The sequence below is a fragment of the Heterodontus francisci genome, chromosome 27, assembly GCF_036365525.1.
Source record: "Heterodontus francisci isolate sHetFra1 chromosome 27, sHetFra1.hap1, whole genome shotgun sequence".
NCBI classification, from domain to species: domain Eukaryota; kingdom Metazoa; phylum Chordata; class Chondrichthyes; order Heterodontiformes; family Heterodontidae; genus Heterodontus; species Heterodontus francisci.
The window spans coordinates 46697663-46717778 of record NC_090397.1 but is presented as its reverse complement, the minus strand read 5'-3'; the positions used below and the strand labels follow the sequence as shown (position 1 = coordinate 46717778).

At 42.9% G+C, this 20116-nt stretch overlaps 1 protein-coding gene across 6 annotated transcripts in view; it reads right to left on the bottom strand.

The window, feature by feature from the left end:
• kmt2e (lysine (K)-specific methyltransferase 2E) overlaps positions 1-20116 on the bottom strand; it is a 165993-nt gene that overhangs the window by 48564 nt on the left and 97313 nt on the right. For 5 of the 6 annotated variants that reach the window (XM_068059267.1, XM_068059271.1, XM_068059268.1 and 2 more), the window contains 5 exons: positions 16066-16183; positions 15117-15226; positions 8790-9054; positions 8546-8644; positions 2918-3079 (listed from right to left, as the gene is read on the bottom strand). In XM_068059267.1, coding sequence (XP_067915368.1) covers positions 2918-3079; positions 8546-8644; positions 8790-9054; positions 15117-15226; positions 16066-16183 — 754 coding nt within the window. The remainder of the gene's footprint in view (positions 1-2917; positions 3080-8545; positions 8645-8789; positions 9055-15116; positions 15227-16065; positions 16184-20116) is intronic. The other variant, XM_068059270.1, reaches the window with a different exon arrangement.

Below are 20116 nucleotides of genomic sequence, written 5' to 3'. Positions count from 1 at the left end.
TGATGTAGTCTACACGGACTTCAGTAAGGCTTTTGATAAGATCCCGCATGGGTGATTGGTCAAGAAGATAAGAGCCCATGGGATCCAGGGCAATTTGGCAAATTGGATCCAAAAAAACCCTTGCTGTTTGTAGTGTACATTAATGATTTAGACGTGAATATAGCAGGTATGATAAGTAAGTTTGCAGATGACATGAAAATTGGTGGTGTCGTAAACAGTGAGGAGGAAAGCCTTAGATTACAGGACAATATAGATGCACTGGTAAGATGGGTGGAGCATTGGCAAATGGAATTTAATCCTGAGAATTGTGAGGTGATGCATTTTTGGAGGACTAACAAGGCAAGGGAATATACAATGGATGGTAGGACCCTAGGAAGTACTTGTCCATAGATCACTGAAGGCAGCAGCACAGTAGATAAGGTGGTTAGAAAGACATATGGGATACTTGCCTTTATCAACTGAGGCATAGAATATAAGAGCAGGGAGGTTATGATGGAGCTGTATAAAAAGCTAGTTAGGCCACAGCTGGAGTACTGTGTACAGTTCTGGGCACCACACCACAGGAAGGATGCGACTGCACTGGAGAGGGTGCAGAGGAGATTCACCAGAATGTTGCCTGGGCTGGAGCATTTCAGCTATGAAGAGAGACTGAAAAGACTAGGGTTATATTCCTTAGAGTAGAGAAGGCTGAGGGGGAACATGATTGAGGTATACAAAATTATGAGGGGCATTGATAGGATAGATAGGAAGAATTTTTTTCCCTTAGCGGAGGGGTCAATAACAGGAGGTATAGATTTAAGTTCTGAAGAAGGGTCACTGTCCTGAAACGTTAACTCTGCTTCTCTCTCCACAGATGCTGCCAGACCTGCTGAGTATTCCCAGCATTTCTTGTTTTTATTATGGCATAGATTTAAGGTAAGGGGCAGGAGGTTTAGAGGGGATTTGAGGAAAATCTTTTTCACCCAGAGGGTGGTTGGAATCTGGAACGCACTGCCTGAAGAGGTGGTAGAGGCAGGAACCCTCACAATATTTATGAAGTATTTAGATGATCACTTGAAACGTCATAGCATACAAGGCTACGGGCCAAGTGCTGTAAAATGGGATTAGAATAGTTAGGTACTTGATCGCCGGCAGGGACACGATGGGCCAAAGGGCCTGTTTCTGTGCTGTATAACTATGAGATTGGAAAATAGCGAGTGTAATTCCTCTATTCGAGAAAGGAGGGAGACAGAAAGCAGGAAACTACAAGCCAGTTAACCTAATAGGGAAAATGCTAGAATCTATTATTAAGGAAGCTGTAGCTGGACACTTAGAAACTCAATGCAATCAGGCAGAGTCAACATGGTTTTGTGAAAGGGAAATCATGTTTGACAAATTTATTAGAGTTCTTTGAGGAAGTAACAAGCAATGTAGATAATGGGGAACCTGTAGATGTGGTGTACTTAGATTTCCAAAAGGTGTTTGATAACACATCAAAGGTTACCACATAAAATAAGAGCTCATGGTGTAGGGAGTAACATATTAGCATGGACAGAGGATTGGTTAGCCAACAGGAAGCAGACAGCAGGCATAAAGGGGCCATTTTGGGCTTCAACTATTTACAATCGATATCAACGACTTGGATGAAGGGACCAAATGTATGGTTGCTAAATTTGCTGATGACACAAATATAGGGAGGAGAGTAATTTGTAAAGAGAATATAAAGAGTCTGCAAAGAGCTATAGATAGGTTAAGTGCATGGGCAAAAATTTGGCAGATGGGAGTATAATGTGGGGAAATGTGAACTTGTTCATTTTGGCAGGATGAATAGAAAAGCAGTATATTATTTAAATGGAAGAGAGATTGCAGAACCCTGCAATACAGAGGGATCTGGGTGTCCTGGTACATGATTCACTAAACGTCAGTATGCAGGCACAGCAAGTGATTAGGAAGGCAAATAGAATGCTGTCATTTACTGCAAGGGGTATGGAATATAAAAGTAGGGAAGTTTTGCTACAGTTGTACAGGGTGTTGGTGAGACCACATCTGGAGTATTGTGTACAGTTTTGGTCTCCTTACTTAAGGAAGGATATAATTACATTAGAAGCCATTCAAGAAAGTTCACTTGACTGATTCCTGGGATGAATGGGTTATCTTATGAGGAAAGGTTGGACCTGTATCCATTCGAGTTTAGAAGAATGAGAGGTGATCGTATTGAAACAAACAAGATCCTGAGGGGACTTGATAGGGTGGATGTTGAAAGGATTTTTACCCTTATGGGAGAGACTAGAACTAGGGGACACAGTTTAAAAATAAGGGGTCTCCCATTCAAGACAGAGGTGAGGAGAATTTTTTTCCTCTCAGAGGGTTGTTAGTCTGTGGAATTCTCTTCCCCAGACAGCAGTGGAGGCAGGGTCATTGTATATTTTTAAGGCTGACTTAGATAGATTCTTGATTGACAAGGGAGTCAAAGGTTATAGCAGGTAGACAGGAAATTGGAGTTGAAGACACAATCAGATCAGCATGATCTTATCGAATAGCAGAGCAGGCTCGAGGGGCCAAATGGCCTACTCCTGCTCCTAATTCGTACATTCGTATGTTGGATAAGAGCTAAAAGAAAACAAAGCAGTAGGTCAAGAGGTTAAAGGAGTGGCTAGCAAAATTTGGCACATTGGTGCCATTGTCTTTCGGGAATCATTAGAAATGGGAGCTGTCTCTAAGAATTAGAAACTAACATAACAGCAATTTTTCATTGGATTAGAGATAATGCAGGCTAATGAACCAAGCATCTGTTTTTCTGGCTAAAGTATTAGACGGTATCCTGAAAGAAGGGATAATGAAACAACCGACAGGAAGTCAAGCGTGGATTTACAGGAGAGAGAGGCTTTGCTTACCAAGTTTACTTTGGTACTTAGAGGAAACAACAGTAATACCATACCTGCGCGGAATCTGTGACAGTAACTGCTTGCGTATCTTTGCTCTCCACTTTGACATCTTTTGCTGTGCTGATTCGTTCTAAAGCCTGTTCTCTTCTTTTCTCTCTCTTCTCCATTTTTGCAAATGCTTGCATAATGGCTTCCATTTTTCTTTCTTCTCTGGTCTGTTAAAATAGCATGAAGTAAAGCAGCGTGAGCATCAGATATTCCAATAAAAGTACACCAAGCTAAATTGACATTTGAAATGTTACCATACCTGCAATTTCTTAGATTTTGTGGAATAAAAACCTTTTATGAATATAATTTAACAAGCAATTTATAAAGCATTATCCTTCAGTAGCTCAAACACAAATTCACATTCTGGTAGATAAACAGTACAGTCTTTATTGTACGATAAGGGTCAGACTTAAATTCTAAGGGGAATCCAAGTTCTGTAAAAATATACACAAGGAGAAATGTTTACAATCAATTTTGTAAGACTCCATTTAGTTTTAGCTGTCTTGAAGATTATTTTCGAAATCATCGATTCTTAACGCCACTCTAATGCCAGTTGTTCCTTTCTCTCCAATGTTGCTTTGTCTTGTTTATACACACAGATTAGAGCTCCAGATCTTGCTTTTAGAGGGACCATGGGAAAGTATATACAGCATGGCCCCGATATTTATGAAGGAGGAGAGTGCAGGGGAGGCCGAAAACGGAGTCTCAGAGGTCCTGCCAAACTTAATCGCAGGACATTATAAATTTTTTGTTCTGTTTCACACTCAGCAGCCAACTGAACTGACAACCTGGCCAGTGAGTGGCAGGGAAACCAGCAGCAGGAGGCTGCAACCGGGTATCCTTGGAATTGCTCCCCGACAATTGGGAGGGGAAGGGGTGGTCAGCGATCAGTGTTTTGGGAGTGGGAGGGGTCCAGCATAGCAGGATGGAGAGAGAGGTCATTTCTGCAGGGGGAAAGAGATCGGCCACTGGGCTACATATCCACAATTGCAGCAGTGGAGTGGGAGGCCAAACGTTTCCTTGAGGGATCAATGTGGGCACTCTTGCTCCTCCTGGCCCAAGGGAGCATTAGAAAAACCACTTACCCTGTGGAGTCAGCAAATCCCACCTCCTTTTCACTGTCAGCTTTCCTGACTCCTGAGATGCCTGGATAGCAGCAGTGAATTTTAAATCAGGTTCTCAATTGGACTGTTGGAGCCTGATTTAATTATGTTAAGGAAGTTTCTGTGCTGTACATTTTATGTATAAAAAAAAGCGTACAGCCGCAGCCGCCACAATATCTGCCGCTATAAAAATAGCGACAGGCACTTCCGCTGCTGGGGCAGTGCAGGTGGCGCGACATATTCTCCATATTTTAGCCTATGTTTCACAGGTGACAACAAATGTACAAGAAAGATTTTTGGGGAATAATTTCAAATATTGAAAAACAGGTTTATACTTGCAGAAGTGCTGTTTTTAAATTCAATAAGATTTCTAACCATTTTCAAAGGACGATGGTAGGTATTTGAGAAGAGTTTACATTTACATACAAGACAGCATCCATTACTGTTCCATGCTAGTGGTACTATAAGTGGCACATGTTAACTATAAGTAGGACAACTGCCAAATTTACTATGCACCACAGCCATGAGGATGACAGTCTTGTAAGACGTGGAATGTAAAATCTGGCAGTTCAGCTAGTACCAACAGATCTTTAGCTACAACCAACAGACCCAATAAACAGTGCTCTACCAAAGTTTGTGGTGAGTACTGCTTAGGTGACACTTCTAGGACATCAGTTTAGGTATTCATTTTTTTAGGACTGATATTCCATGTCTCTTGAATTTTTAATATTGTTCGCAAATTTTCTGTAACCTGAATTTGAGCAAGCCCTTGTACAAAACTTGTATATTACAAATGTAATGACAACAATTGTAAAAAATATTCAAGTGCAAAAATGTCAAAATAAAATAATTTACAATATATGTACAGATGTATATATTTTATACAAACATATGAACATAGGAATTAGGAGCAGGAGTAGGCCACATGAGCCTGCTCCGCCATTCAATAAGATCACGACTGATCTGACTGTAACCTCAACTCCACAGTCCCACCTACCCAGATAGCCTTTCACCCCCTTTCTTATCAAGAATCTATCTACCTCTGCCTTAAAAATATTTCAGGACTCTGCTTTCACTGCTTTTTGAGGAAGAGAGTTCCAAAGACTCACGACCCTCAGAGAAAAATTTCTCTTCATCTCGGTCTTAAATGGGCGACACCTTATTTTTAAACAGTGACCCCTAGTTCTAGATTCTCCCACAAGAGGAAACATCCTTTCCACATCTACCTCGTCAAGACCCCTCAGGACCTGATATGTTTCAATCAAGTTGCCTCTTACTCTTCTAAACTCCAGCGGATATAAGCCCAGCCTATCCAACCTTTCCTCATAAGACAAACTGCCCATTCTGGGTGTTAGTCTACTAAACCTTCTCTGAACTGCTTCCAATGCATTTACATTCTTCCTGAAATAAGGAGACCAATACTGTACACAGTACTCCAGATGGGGTCTCACCAATGTCCTGTATGACTGAAGCTTAACCTCCCGACTTTTGTATTCAAATCTCCTCGTAATAAATGATAACATTCTATTAGCTTTCCTAATTACTTGCTGCACCTGCATACTAACCTCGAGATTCATGCTCTAGAACACCCAGATCCTTCTGCATCTCAGAGCTCTGCAATCTCTCACCATTTAGATAATATGTTTCTTTTTTATTCTTCCTACCAAAATGGACAATTTCACATTTTCCCACATTATACTCCATTTGCCAGATCTTTGCAACTCACTGAACCTATTTATAACCCTTTGCCCTCCACACAACTTACTTTCCTACCTATCTTTGTGTCATCAACAAATTTAGCAACCATACCTTCGGTCCCTTCATCCAAGTCATTTATATAAATTGTAAAAAGTTGAGGCCCCAGCACTGATCCCTGCTGCACAGCACTTGTTACATCTTGCCAACCAGGAGATACCCATTTATGCCTGCTCTCGGTTTCCTGTTAGCTAGCCAATCCTCTATCCATGCCAATATGCTACCCCCCCACACCATGACCTTTTATTTTCACAATAACCTTTGATGTGGCACCTTATCAAATGCCTTCTGGAAATCTAAGTACAGTACATCCATCGGTTCCCCTTTATCCACAGCACATGTTACTTCTTCAAAAAACTCCAATAAATTGGTTAAACATGATTTTCCTGTCACAAAACCATGTTGACTCTGCCCGATCATCTTGAATTTTTCGAAATGCCCTGCTATAACATCTTTAATAATAGCTTGTATTATTTTCCCTAAAACGGATGTTAAGCTAACTGGCCTGTAGTTTCCTGTCACCATTTCTGAATAAAGGAGTTACATTCGCTATTTTCCAATCTAACGGAACCTTCCCCAAATCTAGGGAATTTTTAAAAATTAAAACCAATGCATCAACTATCTCACTAGCCACTTCTTTTAGGACCCTAGGATGAAGTCCATCAGGACCCAGGGACTTGTCAGTCCACAATTCCAACAATTTACTCAGCACCACTTCCCTGGTGATTGTAATTTTCTTGAGTTCCTCCCTCCCTTCCACTTCCTGATTTACAGCTATTTCTGGGATGCTACTTGCGTGCTTGTATAAGAGTAAAACTGAGAACAAGAGTAGTAAACATGTGCAACATAATTACACATCAAGTGATTATGTCACAGCCAGTCACTGTTCCTAACCATATCGATTGGGCTATACAGGTTCAAAAGCACAACAACTATTCCTAAACCCGACATACTGCCTTTTGCTGCCAATCAGCAGCATGTTTGTTGACAAAAAAATTGCTCTGACGTATCTTTAGCTTTTTCCTTATCAGCGACAGCAGCTTTCAGTCTCATTTCTGTGATGCAGGAGTTACCTTTTCCAACTGTACATGATAGTATAAATCAGGTTAAGAAGATTTCAGCTCTGCAACACAAAGCTCAGCGTGTGCCTGTAGGGGAGGATTCCATACCAAAGAACCCACAACATGATCAGGCAGAAATACCACTCATTGGGCTGGATTTTATGTGCCTGCCGCTGCACACGGCGGTGGCCGTAAAAAATGACGGCACACACGCGCGGAATTCACTCCGTGAAGCCACTGCGATCTAAAGCGGTGGCTCATTAACATGCCCGGGGTAGACTGACCCCCACCCCCCATGACATGGAGGTGGAGAGGCGAGCCATCCCCAGCAACAGCATCCGGCGCAACTGCACAGATGCCATTTTAAAGGGCTCGGAGCCCTAAATGACAATTTAAATTTTAAAAGGAACAGCTAATTTACAATTATTAAAAGTAATTAAAAACATCTTTCCAGGCCCTCTCCCATCCACCCCCAATAGCATTACGTCATTGCTGCCCTCTCCACCCCACCGAAATACTTACCTTGAATATATTACCTTCCCTCTTCCCCGCAAAGTTCAGAACCTTTAACCTTTACCCCTTACCATCACCCCCTTGACTAATTAAGTAAGTTTGACCCCACTCCTCCCCTCCCGCACTGATAAACTCACCTCCTCCCTCATCCCCACAGGTGTCGCGCCTCATCTCCCCGTCGGGGATTCGAAGGCGTGGCAGTGCCGGCCACCGGGATGAAGATTGCGGTGGCATTTCAGGAGGCGATGGGAACTTTATTACCTAAGGTATGTAAATTAATTTGAATATTTAAATGGTAGTCCTGTCGCCGAGTGGCGAGGGGGCCGCCGCGAGACCTCACCGCCACCAAGATTGGGACCGGCCCTGCCGGCGTCAAAGTCGGTTGCGGACCTCATCCGGAGCAATCTTCATGCCCCCCAAACCACCATTCCTCTATAAAATTCAGCCCAATGTGTTTCCATTCTCTGCCTTACCATTTAACAGATAACTGGGATTCAGCATCAATTGTCCTTGCTCTCCAGCTAAAGAATGCTAGGGAATGCTACTCGGAACTCGATTAACATTAGCTACATTGGTTAATACATTCTTTTCACTGCACTATGAAGAAATATTCTCACCGTATTAGCATTCCCTTATTTTTCCTTGGTGGAACATAAGCAATAACAATGAAGCGTGTAGTCAGAAACATGGACAACTGGATGGCCAGACCGGAGGAAAGGGAAAATTGAAGGTATGGAGAAGGTGGGTGAGGGTTATAGAATTAACTATTACACTATCTCTGCAATGTGAGAAATGCTGTGGAACCGCCTAAATCCTCAGCAAATTAGGATGGCCTGCTCTTTTCAGTTAACTTTTAAATGTCACTTGAAATGATAATTACTGAAAGCACAATATATTGGGAAAAATATCAAACATCTGAATAAAAGACAGAATTTAAGCTTTCACAAGAAGCAGCATAGCGAGGCAAACTGGACTACTACATTGAAGCAAAAACTACAACAAAGGTCTACAATTGTACGCAACCATCTTTAGGTGCTAAGATCTGACTAGTGACTCATCACACAAATGTAAGAAACTTACCGAATTACACTAATAGAGCCCTAACATCTAAAGCAGCAACAATTAGCATTCATTTAAAGCTGTTATCACTGTGCCTGAAGTCTAGTGATAGCATGAAGCAGCTATTTGCCTGTCAACTTACCATCTTTCTTTTTCTCTCTGCAATCTGCTCCTCAGATTCCATCTCTACTTCATTGCTAACTGGAGGTTTTTCTTCTATTTCCTCAATTAAATCTGGCTCCTGCAAGATGGAAATGACTGCTTTACATGATCTGCACTACTCTCTCTACAGATGATGGAGAGCTATATTCTCACTAGATCAGTCGCTACAGGGGTATACAGCTGACTATCAAGTCAAGATGTATCAAGTGCTACTACGTTTTTACCTGGTTGTTAGAGAGAGACACCCTCAGGGGAGACAGTTTTCTCTGTTTGTTATCCAATGCTTTAGTCTTGGGAGCCGTTCCTTCAGTATCAGAAGATACGTTTTGATTTTGAGCATCCTTATCTTTCAAGCTGTCCTTTTCTTTCTTCCCTTTTTTCCTTCTTGTCTCATAGCCAGTGCTGATGTTCTCAGTTGGCTCCAAGTTTTGTTTGAGGACTGGGCAATCTGGATTCCCCTTCAGACAAGCACAATCCACTTTGTATTTGCTGTATGGAGGAACAAAAGTTCATAATCTCATGTGCCTTAGGAAGAAAGCACTTTAAGCTATTCTATTTGAAAACAGAGGCCATCATTTACAAATAAATACCAATTCTATTTGGTAACTTTCAACAATGCAACCAATTCAAGAGGTGAGGTGAGAGTGACTGCACTTGACAGAGTGTGGCAACAAGGAGCCCTAGTAAAACAAGTCAGTAGGGATTGGAGGGGGGGCGAGCGCTCCACTGGTTGGAGTTATACTTAGCCCAAAGGAAGATGGTTGTGGATGTTGGAGGTCAATCATCTCAGCCCCAGGACATCACTGCAGGAATTCCTCAGGATAGTGTCCTAGGCCCAAACATCTTCAGCTGCTTCATCAATGACCTTCCCTCCATCAAGGTCAGAAGTGGAGATGTCTGCACAGTGTTCTGTACCATTCGCAACTCCTCAGATACTGAAGCAGTTCGTGTCCACATGCAGCAAAACCTGGACAAAATTCAGGCTTGGGCTGATAAGTGGCAAGTAACATTCATGCCACACAAGTGCCAGGCAATGACCATCTCCACCAAGAGAGAATCTAACCATCTCCCCATGACATTCAACACCATTACCATCATTCAATCCCCCACCAACAACATCCTGGTGGTTCCTATTGGCCAGAAACTTAACTGGACTAGCCATATAAATATTGTGGCTACAAGAGCAGGTCAGAGACTGGGAAATCTGCAGCGAATAACTCACCTCCTGACTCCCCAAAGTCAGTCCACCATCTACAAGTTAGGAGTGTGATGGAATACTCTCCACTTGCCTGGATGACTGCAACTCCAACAACACTCAAGAAGCATGATACCACCCATGCCAAAGCAGTCTGATTGATTGGCACCCCATTCACCACCTTAAACATTCACTCCCTCCACCATCGGCACACAGCGGCAGCAGTATGTACCATCTACAAGATGCACTGCAGCAACTCGCTAACCCTCCTTCGACAGCAACTTTCAAACCCTTGACCACTACCATCTAGAAGGACAAGGGCAGCAAATACATGGGAACAGCAGCACTCCCTAAGCCACAAATCTTCCTGACTTGGAACTGTACTGCCGTTCCTTCACTGTCGCTGGGTCAAAAACGTGCAACTCCCTCCCTAACAGCACCGTCAGTGTACCTACACCAGATGGACTGCAACAGTTCAAGAAGGCGGCTCACCACCATCTCCTGAAGGGCAATTAGGGATGGGCAATAAAAGCTAGCTTTGCCAGCGATGGTCACAACCCATTTAAGAAAATTTTTTAAAAAACAAACAATATGACGACTGGGGTCGGGCAAGAAGAGGTCTCACAGCTTATGATCACACAATTATCTTGAATACATTTTGGTCACTGTTGCTTGCAGATGTGCACTTAAGTTTTTCTCCGAGCCCTGTCTCCCTCTTTCACTTGTCTCTTTCTTAGCTCCTTTCTCCCACTTTGTTCTATCCCTTTATAGGATCCTTTGCTTTTCCGTCCCCCTCTCTGCTCCTTCGCTTTCCCATACCCCTCTCTGCTCCTTGCCTGTTGCTCTCATACCTCCTGACTCTACTCCTTTCTAGATTCCTTCACCTGTGCCTCTTTCTCGTGTCACCTTCACTGACACCTTTCTCTTTACCCACCATTCACATCACCTGTTTTCTCGTGCCTTTAGGTCTGTGTATCTCCTTTATTTCTTACTTTTTCCCACTATTTTCCATTCACTTTTAATTATGTTTTCCCCCACCTTTTCTTACTTTATTTTAACCTCCGTCTTCCATTTGCATCTACAATTTTCAATACGAGGCAGCAGCATTGGGACACAGGTGAGTTAGAGATAGAAACATCAGCACTCACATGGGCAACCAAATTTTAAGCAGAATTAGTGACTATTAGGGTTTAATAAAAGGGATGCTGGAACAGTGGGTTTGCGGGAGGAGGAAAGAAAAAGATCCTCTTGATTTCAGGCACAATATTCGGCATGTGAGGAAGGCATCTCACTCAATTTGTCTAATGAAAGGATATTTGCTCCATCTTTCACATACCTCCTCAGCCTCTCTGTGAACTGAACCACATACTACATTCAAATATTCTCCTTGCTGGCACAGGGTGTTTTTTTTTTAAAAAAGATGCTGTGATAAGGACTTGAGGTGCTACCACATTTGCTGACTAGTAAATATCTCCAAATGCTCTTTGGAGAATTTGCTGTGAGAGAAGTTAAGATGGGTAGGATAAATTGGAAGACCTCAGGAGTATGTTTTATCCTTTCCTCAGAATACCTGGCTTCGTCTGTAATTTCTTTTCTAAGAACTACTGATTTCTTTAGCTGTGCTGTCCCTTTATGCCAGTCACAATCAATGCATGCAGATCCTTTACTCACTTCAGGCCCCTCGATTTGCTCTCCTAGTAATAACTAGCTGATATTTTGTTTTGTTGACATTGGCTCACTTCTGATCCAATGTTAACATTCAAACCCCATGAGCCTGTTCCACCATTCAATCAGAGCATGCCTGGGTTATGGGGGCCGGGAGGAAAGTGGAGTTGAGGCCACAATCAGATCAACCATGATCTTACTGAACGGCAGAGCAGGCTTGAGGGGCTGAACGGCCTACTCCTGCTCCTATTTATGATCTGTCGCTCAACTCCATTTACCTGCCTTTGCTCCTTATCCCTCGATACCCTTACCTCACAAAAATCTGTTTAACTCAGTCTTGGAAATTTCAATTATCCAGCAGCAGAGCCTTTTGGGTGTTGTGGGGAGAGTGAATTCCATCTCCACTACTGGTTGTGTGAAAAAGTGCTTCCTGATTACAGGACGATATAGATGGGCAGAGCTGTGGAAAATGGAATTTAATCCTGAGAAGTGTGAGGTAATGTATTTTGGGAGGACTAACAAGGCAGGGGAATATACAATGGTAGGTAAACCTAGGAAGTACAGAGGGTCAGAGGGACCTTGGTATATTTGTCCATAGATCACTGAAGGCAGCAGCACAGGTAGATAAGGTGATTAGGAAGGCATATGGGATACTTGCCTTTATTAGCTGAGGCATAGAATATAAGAGCAGGGAAGTTATGATGGAGCTGTATAAAACGCTAGTTAGGCCACAGCTGGAGTACTGTGTACACTTCTGGTCGCCACACTACAGGAAGGATGTGAGTGCACTGGAGAGGGTGCAGAGGAGATTCCCTGGGATGCTGCCTGGGCTGGAGCATTTCAGCTATGAAGACAGACTGGATAGGCTAGGGTTGTTTTCCTTAGAGCAGAGGAGGCTGAGGGGGGACCTGATTGAGGTATACAAAATTAAAAAGGGGCACAGATAGGGTAGACAGGAAGAAACTGTTTCCCTTAGCGGAGGTGTCAATAACCAGGGAGCACAGATTTAAGCTAAGGGGCAGGAGGTTTAGAGGGGATTTGAGGAAAACTTTTTTCACCCAGAGGGTGGTTGGAATCTGGAACACACTGCCTGAAGGGGTGGTAGAGGCAGGAACCCTCACAACATTTGTAGTATTTAGATGAACATTTGAAACTCAATAGCATACAAGGCTGTGGGCCAAGTGATGGAAAATGGGATTAAGATAGATAGGTGCTTGATGGTCGGTATGGACACGATGGGCCGAAGGGCCTGTTTCTGTGCTGTATAACTCTATGATTCTATGATTTCACTCCTAAATGGCCTGGCTCTATTTTTAAAATTGTGCCCCCTAGTTCTGAATTCATTCATTGGAGGAAATAATTTCTTTGTACCTTATTCTAACCATCTTTTTATCATTTTAAACAGATCAAATAGATCATTCATCAAGGGAATACAAGCAAAGTTGATGCACCCTGCCCTTTTACGTTAGTCCTTTAAGCCTGATATCATTCTGATGAATCTGTACTGTACCCTGTCCAAGACCTTCCCGAAGTGTGGTGCCAAAAACTGAAAGCAGTATACCAGATGGGATTTGATCAAGGATCTGCGCAACTAATCCCCCTCCATTGTAACCCAACACGCACCCGCCACCCCCCGAGATTAAATAAAAACAGGAAGTGCTGGAAATACTCAGCAGGTTGGCAGCATCTGTGGAGAGAGAAGCAGAGTTAACGTTTCAAGTCTGCGGCCTTTCATCAGAACAGACAACCGTAAGAAAAGTATTAGGCTTTAAGCGGGGGGCAGTGGTGGTGGGGAAGAGAAAAAAGGGAAGGTGTGTGATAGGGCAGAGGGCAGGAGAAATAAAATAACAAAGATGTCATGGGACAAAGGCAAAGAGCATCTTAACTGTGGTGGTGAAAAACAAAGAATTAGTCCAGAGAGAGTGTTAATGGCAGAATAATAAGCAGCTCTGTCCAAAAGCACCTCAGGAAAAACAGGCACATGGTTAAAAAATAAAATAAAATAATTAAAAATAAAAAATATTAAAAAAAGGCCAGTCATGCTCTGAAATTGTTGAACTCAATGTTGAGTCCACAAGGTTGTAGAGTGCCTATTCGAAAGATGAGGTGCTGCTCCCCGAGCTTGCGTTGATGTTCACTGGAACACTGCAGCAGGACAAGGACAGAAATATGGGTGAGAGCAGGGGGGTGTTGAAATGGCAAGCAACCGGAAGCTCGGGGTCACGCTTTCGGACTGCAAAGTGATCACCCAATCTACCTTTGGCCTCCCCAGTGCAGAGCAGATCACATTGAGAATAGCAAACACAGTATACTAAATTGAAGGAAGTACAAGTAAATCGTTGCTTCATCTGGAAGGAGTTTTTGGATTTTGGATGGTGAGGAGAGAGGAGATAAAAGGACAGGTATTACACCTCCTGCGATTGCATGGGAAGGTGCCGTGGAAAGCGGACGAGGTGTCGGGGTGATGGAGGAGTTGACCAGGGTGTCGCAGAGGGAACAATCCCTTCGGAATGCTGACAGGGGAGGTGAAGGAAAGATGTGTTTGGTGGTGGCGTCACGCTGGAGGTGGCGGAAATGACGGAGGATGATCCTTTAGATATGAAGGCTGGTGGGGTGGAAAGTGAGGACAAGGGGAACCCGTGTCACGGTTTTGGGAGGAGTTTGCGGAGGTGAGGGGAAGGGGTGAGGGCAGAAGTGCAGGAAATGGGTCAGACATGATTGAAGGCCATGTCAACTACAATAGGGGAGGAATCTTCAGTCGAGGAAAAAGGAAGGCATATCAGAAGCACTGTTGTGGAAGGTTGCATCATCAGAACAGATGCATCGGAGATGGAAAAACTGAGATGAAGACCAACATTCCATGGGTCCTTTGATTACTTATTGTACTTGTGCCTGGTGGTTTGTGCAACTGGACACTCAATTTCCATTAATGCTCCAGTTTCTAGTCTCTTGCCATGAAGAAAATATTCTGATTTGTCTCTCTTGGATCCAAAGTGGATTACCTCACCCTTGCCCACATTGAACTCTATCTGCCACTGTTTTGTCACTCCCCTGGTAACATTCTACTCCCATCTATGACTGCTAACTTTCTGTTATCTACAAATTTGGATATACAGCTCTCTGTTCCTTCATCCAAGCCATTGATATAGATATATGTGAAAACCTGAGGCTCCAATACAGATCTCTAAGGAACACCACTTGTTACATTCCACCAGACAGAGCACGTTTCCGTTATCCTAATCTGTCTCCCATCTCCCAACCATTAACTTTATACTTCAAATGCTGAAAAATATTAATTGGCAGAAATTATTTCTTAAAGTCTTATCAAATTACATATCAAGTTTCATTTTCAGCTAATGGCACTTTTAGGTGATGCTAGATAGAAACACTGCCCCACATAGAAGCAATTTACAAGACAACTTTGCAAAGATAATGCAATGAATGTTATGTGCTCATGTTGATGCCACAAATTTAAGGTATAATTTAACACAATTACAAGTCTTAAATGTGTCTGGTTATAACCTTTCAAGCTGTCACAGCTACATCTTTATTAGGACAAGCAAACATTTTTAAATTGAACCTAATGAGAACTACTTTAATACTCCTGCAAATTAACAGCAAATTTAAGCTACATATCTACATGTCGCAGCTACATATCTACAGTACCTAAACTGGAGAGCATACTACTCACCAGTTCCCATAATCAAAGTCAAATCCAATGGTAATTTCAGCTCCCTTTGGGATGTTTCTCATGGAGCAGATATGAAGGTGAATCATACCATCTTCAATAACATGTCGAACCTACAATTGCAAAAAATTAGTACAGAAAAAGCTCATTGGCCCAGATTCTGTGGTAAAAATAATGGCGAGGCTATCAGAACTTACCGTTATTAAAATATAAATCAGACAGCAATTTCTGGCAACAAAACAAGCGCAGTTAAAAGCAGAAATCAGGAAATTGCTGTCCGAGCTTCCCTGCTCCTCCTGGAGCTACAGTACACAGATATCTTGCAGTGACCAGTCATTAAAAATACATGGAATGGTGTTATTTTGCTGTACTTACGTGAAGGATATGCACTAAACTCACCAGAAACAGTTAGGGTTTCTTCATTCCAGTGTAAGTAATTTTTTAATGGCATGATAGGTCTTAATTACTATCAACAACCTTTTTGGCACAGAAAATTAACTCTTTAATAAGTGTGGAGTCTCTTTTCTGCAGATTTTAATTATTGTCGGAGATTTTAAAAACTAAAAAACTGTAATTTAAAAAAAAATCTTTTCTTTCTGTCTCTTATTGATCTTAATTTCATCTTCCTTCCCCTCTCTTTATTTTGCTTTCTGATAATTTGACATTGAATTAACTATTCTATCTGACACTTCCTGGTTCAAAGTCTGCCGCCTCATTAACAACTCTTCAATCTGATTGGCTAAGATACAGAATTGCTTTCCCTGTTCAGACAGGTCATAGATCCCCTATAAAGGGCACTGTGCTGAAGGGGCTCCGAATCATAGCAAATTCCAGTGCAAAACCCCACAGCAAGTCTGTGGACAAGTATAAGTGTAATGAGCAGCTGGTGTCTTTCAGGACCGCAAAATCTGACCACAGTTAATGACAAATGTTTTATCAAAGAAAAACTCACCTCTGAATTTGGTATACAAGACCGTCTGATGAATCGTGCTTCATTTCCAAATGTTCTTGCATCAACACACATTTCCAGTCCACGAAAGTTTGAATAAAATAACACAAAGGGATAAGGTCTAGAAGGAAAACAGTAAACATTGTTTAAAATAAATGCTGGGTTCCAACAAATTTTGTTATTTTCAACAACTTAGCATTTAAACTATTTTTTCCATGAAAACAGTCAATGTCTCCGTCTGTAAGAGGCTACAAAACACTATTTTCTCAGTTATTCTGAGATCTTGGAGCGTAATAGCTTTTTTAGTTACAGAAACAGATCTAGCATCCTACATGCAGTTTTATAGAATTTTTGTGGCATCACAAGACTTTGCACGTGTTACCCTGATGACTTAGCAAGCTTCTGTTATGAATAGTTTAGCCATAGATCAGGACAAGTCTTGGGTTTGAATCCATATCTGTGCAAAAGTTACCTAGGGTGGAGGTGGGCATTACAGTTGGCTTCTATGCCTTTGCATTAGTCAAAGGTGAGGGAAGCAAAATGGCAACAGTTCACACCCCTAATCACTATCCAATGATTCTTCTTGGAACTGCGCACACAGATACCAGATGGTAGCGTTCAAATTGGAGGAGGTCATTAAAAATTAATTCCTCTGTTTAGGCTATGCTTTGAACACTGTCCAGTTCTCATCAAGGTATACGGGAGAAATTCAAGTCCTGGAGGTGCTGCAAAAAAATCATTAGGGCATTGAGTTAGAAGATTGGAAAAACTTGTACTACTCATTCTTGGAAAGATTTAAGTGAGAGGGGCCCCTATAGAAGTATGAGATACATGCCTGTTTGCCCGACATCCGGTCCTGGATGAGTCACATTTCCTCCAATTAAATGTTGGAGGACCGATGCCTCCCCACCCCATAAACTCTGCTCCCCATTTACTAAGTTCATTGTCCTCCCTGGTCACTGTCTCAGACTGAACCAGTTCGCAATTTCAGTGCTCTATTTGACCCTGAGCTGAGTTTTTCACCCCATATGCTATCCATCACAAAGACCACGTACTTCCAATTCTGTAACACAGCAAATCTCTGCCCACCACAGTCCATCTGTTGCTGAAATCCTCAACTTCTTTCTTGTGTTACCTGCAGACTCGCCTAATCTAATACTCTCCTGGTTGGCCACTTATCTTCCACCCTCCATAAACTTAAGCTCATCCAAGACTTTGCTGCCTCCATTCTTACTCCTCCTCCTGAGGTCCCCAGTATTCAGCCATCCGATTCACTCCATGTGACATCAAGAAACAGCTGAAGGCACTGTATACTGCAAAGACTATGGGCCCTGACAACAGTACTGAGGATTTGTGCTCCAAAAGTAGCTGCGCCATTAGCCAAGCTGTTCCAGTACAGCCACAACACCGGCATCTACCCAGCATTGTGGAAAATTGCCCAAGTATGTCCTGTAAACAAGCAGGACAAATCTGACCAGGCCAATTAGCGCCCTATCAGTCTACTCCCAATCATCAGCAAAGTGATAGAAGGGGTCGTCGACAGTGCTATCAAGTGGCACTTGCTCAGCAATAACCTGCTCAGTGATGCTCAGTTTGGGTTCCGCCAGGGTCACTCAGCACCAGACCTCATTAAAGCCTAGGTGTCCAAACATGGACAAAAGAGCTGAACTTCAGAGGTGAGCTGAACTCCAGAGGTGAGGTGAGAGTAACTGCCCTTGAAATCAAGGCAAAATGTGACTGAATATGACATCAAGGAGCCCTAGCAAAACTGGAGACAATGGGAATCAGGGGAAAACTCTGCACTGGTTGGAGTCATACCTAGCACAAAGGATGATGGTTGTAGTTTATTGATTTATTTTATTTTATTTAGAGATACAGCACTGAAACAGACCCTTCGGCCCACCGAGTCTGTGCTGACCATCAACCACCCATTTATAATAATCCTACATTAATCCCATTACCCTCTCACATCCCAACCTTCCCTCAATTCCCCTACCACCTACCTATACTAGGGGCAATTTATAATGGCCAATTTACCTAACAACCTGCAAGTCTTTGGCTGTGGGAGGAAACCAGAGCACCCGGCGAAAACCCACGCGGTCACAGGGGGAACTTGCAAACTCCGCACAGGCAGTACCCAGAATCGAACCAGGGTCGCTGGAGCTGTGAGGCTGCGGTACTAACCACTGCGCCACTGTGCCGTTGTTGGAGGTCAACCATCTTAGGCCCAGGACATCATTGCAGGAGGTCCTCAGGATAGTGTCCTAGGTCCAACCATCTTCAACTGCTTCATCAATGACCTTCCCTCCATCATAAGGTCAGAAGTGTGGATGTTCGCTGATGATTCCAAATGTTCAGTACCATTCGCAACTCCTCAGATACTGAAGCAGCCCGTGTTCAGATGGAGCAAGACCTGGACAACATCCAGTCTTCGGCTGATAAGTAGCAAGTAACATTTGTGCCACACAAGTGCCGGACAATGACTAGCTCAAACAAGAGAGAACCTAACCATCTCCCCTTGATGTTCAATGGCATTACCATCGCTGAATCCCCCACTATCAACATCCTGGTGGCCACCACTGATCAGAAACTGAACTGGAACAGCAACGAATACTATGACTATAACTGCAAGACAGAGGCTGGGAATTCTGCAGCGAGCAACTCACCTCCTGACTCCCCAAAGCCTGTCTACCATTTACAAGGCACAAGTAAGGAGTGTGATGGAATACTCTCCCCTTGCATGGATGGGTGCAGCGCCAACAACACTCGAGATGCGCAACACCATCCAGGACAAAGCAGCCCACTTAACTGGCACCCCATTCACCACCTTCAATATTCACTCACTCCAGCACTGGCGCACAGTGGCAGCAGTGTGTACCATCTACAAGATGCACTGCAGCAATTCACCAAGGCTCCTTCGACAGCACCTTCCAAACCTGCGACCTCCAACACCTAGAAGGACAAGGGAAGCAGATGCATCGGAACACCATCACCTGCAAGTTCCCCTCCAAGCCACAAACCATCCAGACTTGGAACTATATCACCATTCCTTCACTGTAGCTGTGTCAAAATCGTGGAACTCATTTGCTAACAGCACTTTTGGTGTACCTTCACCCCAAGGACTGTAGCGGTTCAAGAAGGCAGCTCACCACCATCTTCTCAAGGGCAATTAGGGATGGGCAATAAATCCTGGCCTAGCCAGCAACGTCCAGATCCCATGAATGAAAAAAAAACTCGCAACAAATGTCATTCACCCAGCACCCTTGCGCTGATTGACAGATGTTGACTGCCGGGATCCAGCAATGTCTCGATTTTAAAATTCTTATTCTCATGTTCAAATTCCACCATGGCCTCCCTCCTCGCTATCTCTGTAATCTCTTCCAGCGGTATAACACTCAGAGAATTCTGCACTTCTCTAACTCTGGGCTCTTGTGCATCCCCCACTTCCTTTGTTCCACAAACCTATCTGGGGCTTAAGCTCTGGAATTCCCTCCCTAAATCTCTCCATCTCTCTCTCACCTCCTTAAAACCTATCTCTTTCAGCAAGCTTCTGGTCATCTCTTGTAATACTTCCCCTGGGTGAAAAGACTTTTCTCATTTTCCCTCTAATCCTTCTACCAATCACTTTAAATCTATGGAACCTAGTCACTGACCTCTTTGCTAAGGTAAATAGGCTCTTCAACTCCACTCTATCCAGGCCCCTCACAATTTTGTATCCCTTCTTTGGCTCACTGTCAGTTTTTGTCTTATTATGATTCAGTGAAATGCCTTAAAACATTTACTTCTTTAAAGTTGTTGTTGACAGAAGATACCAAACTTAACTTTTTCACTTAACCATGTAATAGAGAGGGCACGGATGGCAATTGTCAAACTAATGCTGCTGTGTTTGTTTGAAATAATTTTCTTCACTCTTGAGGAAATTAAGACATTTCTAATTATTTAACATAAACCAAATTCGGCATCTAACAGCACCTGCCTTAGTTACACTTGCTCTTGCATGTTTAGGTTTTAAAATCTTGCTGTGGCAAGTTGCTGAATGTGCAATAATGTCACA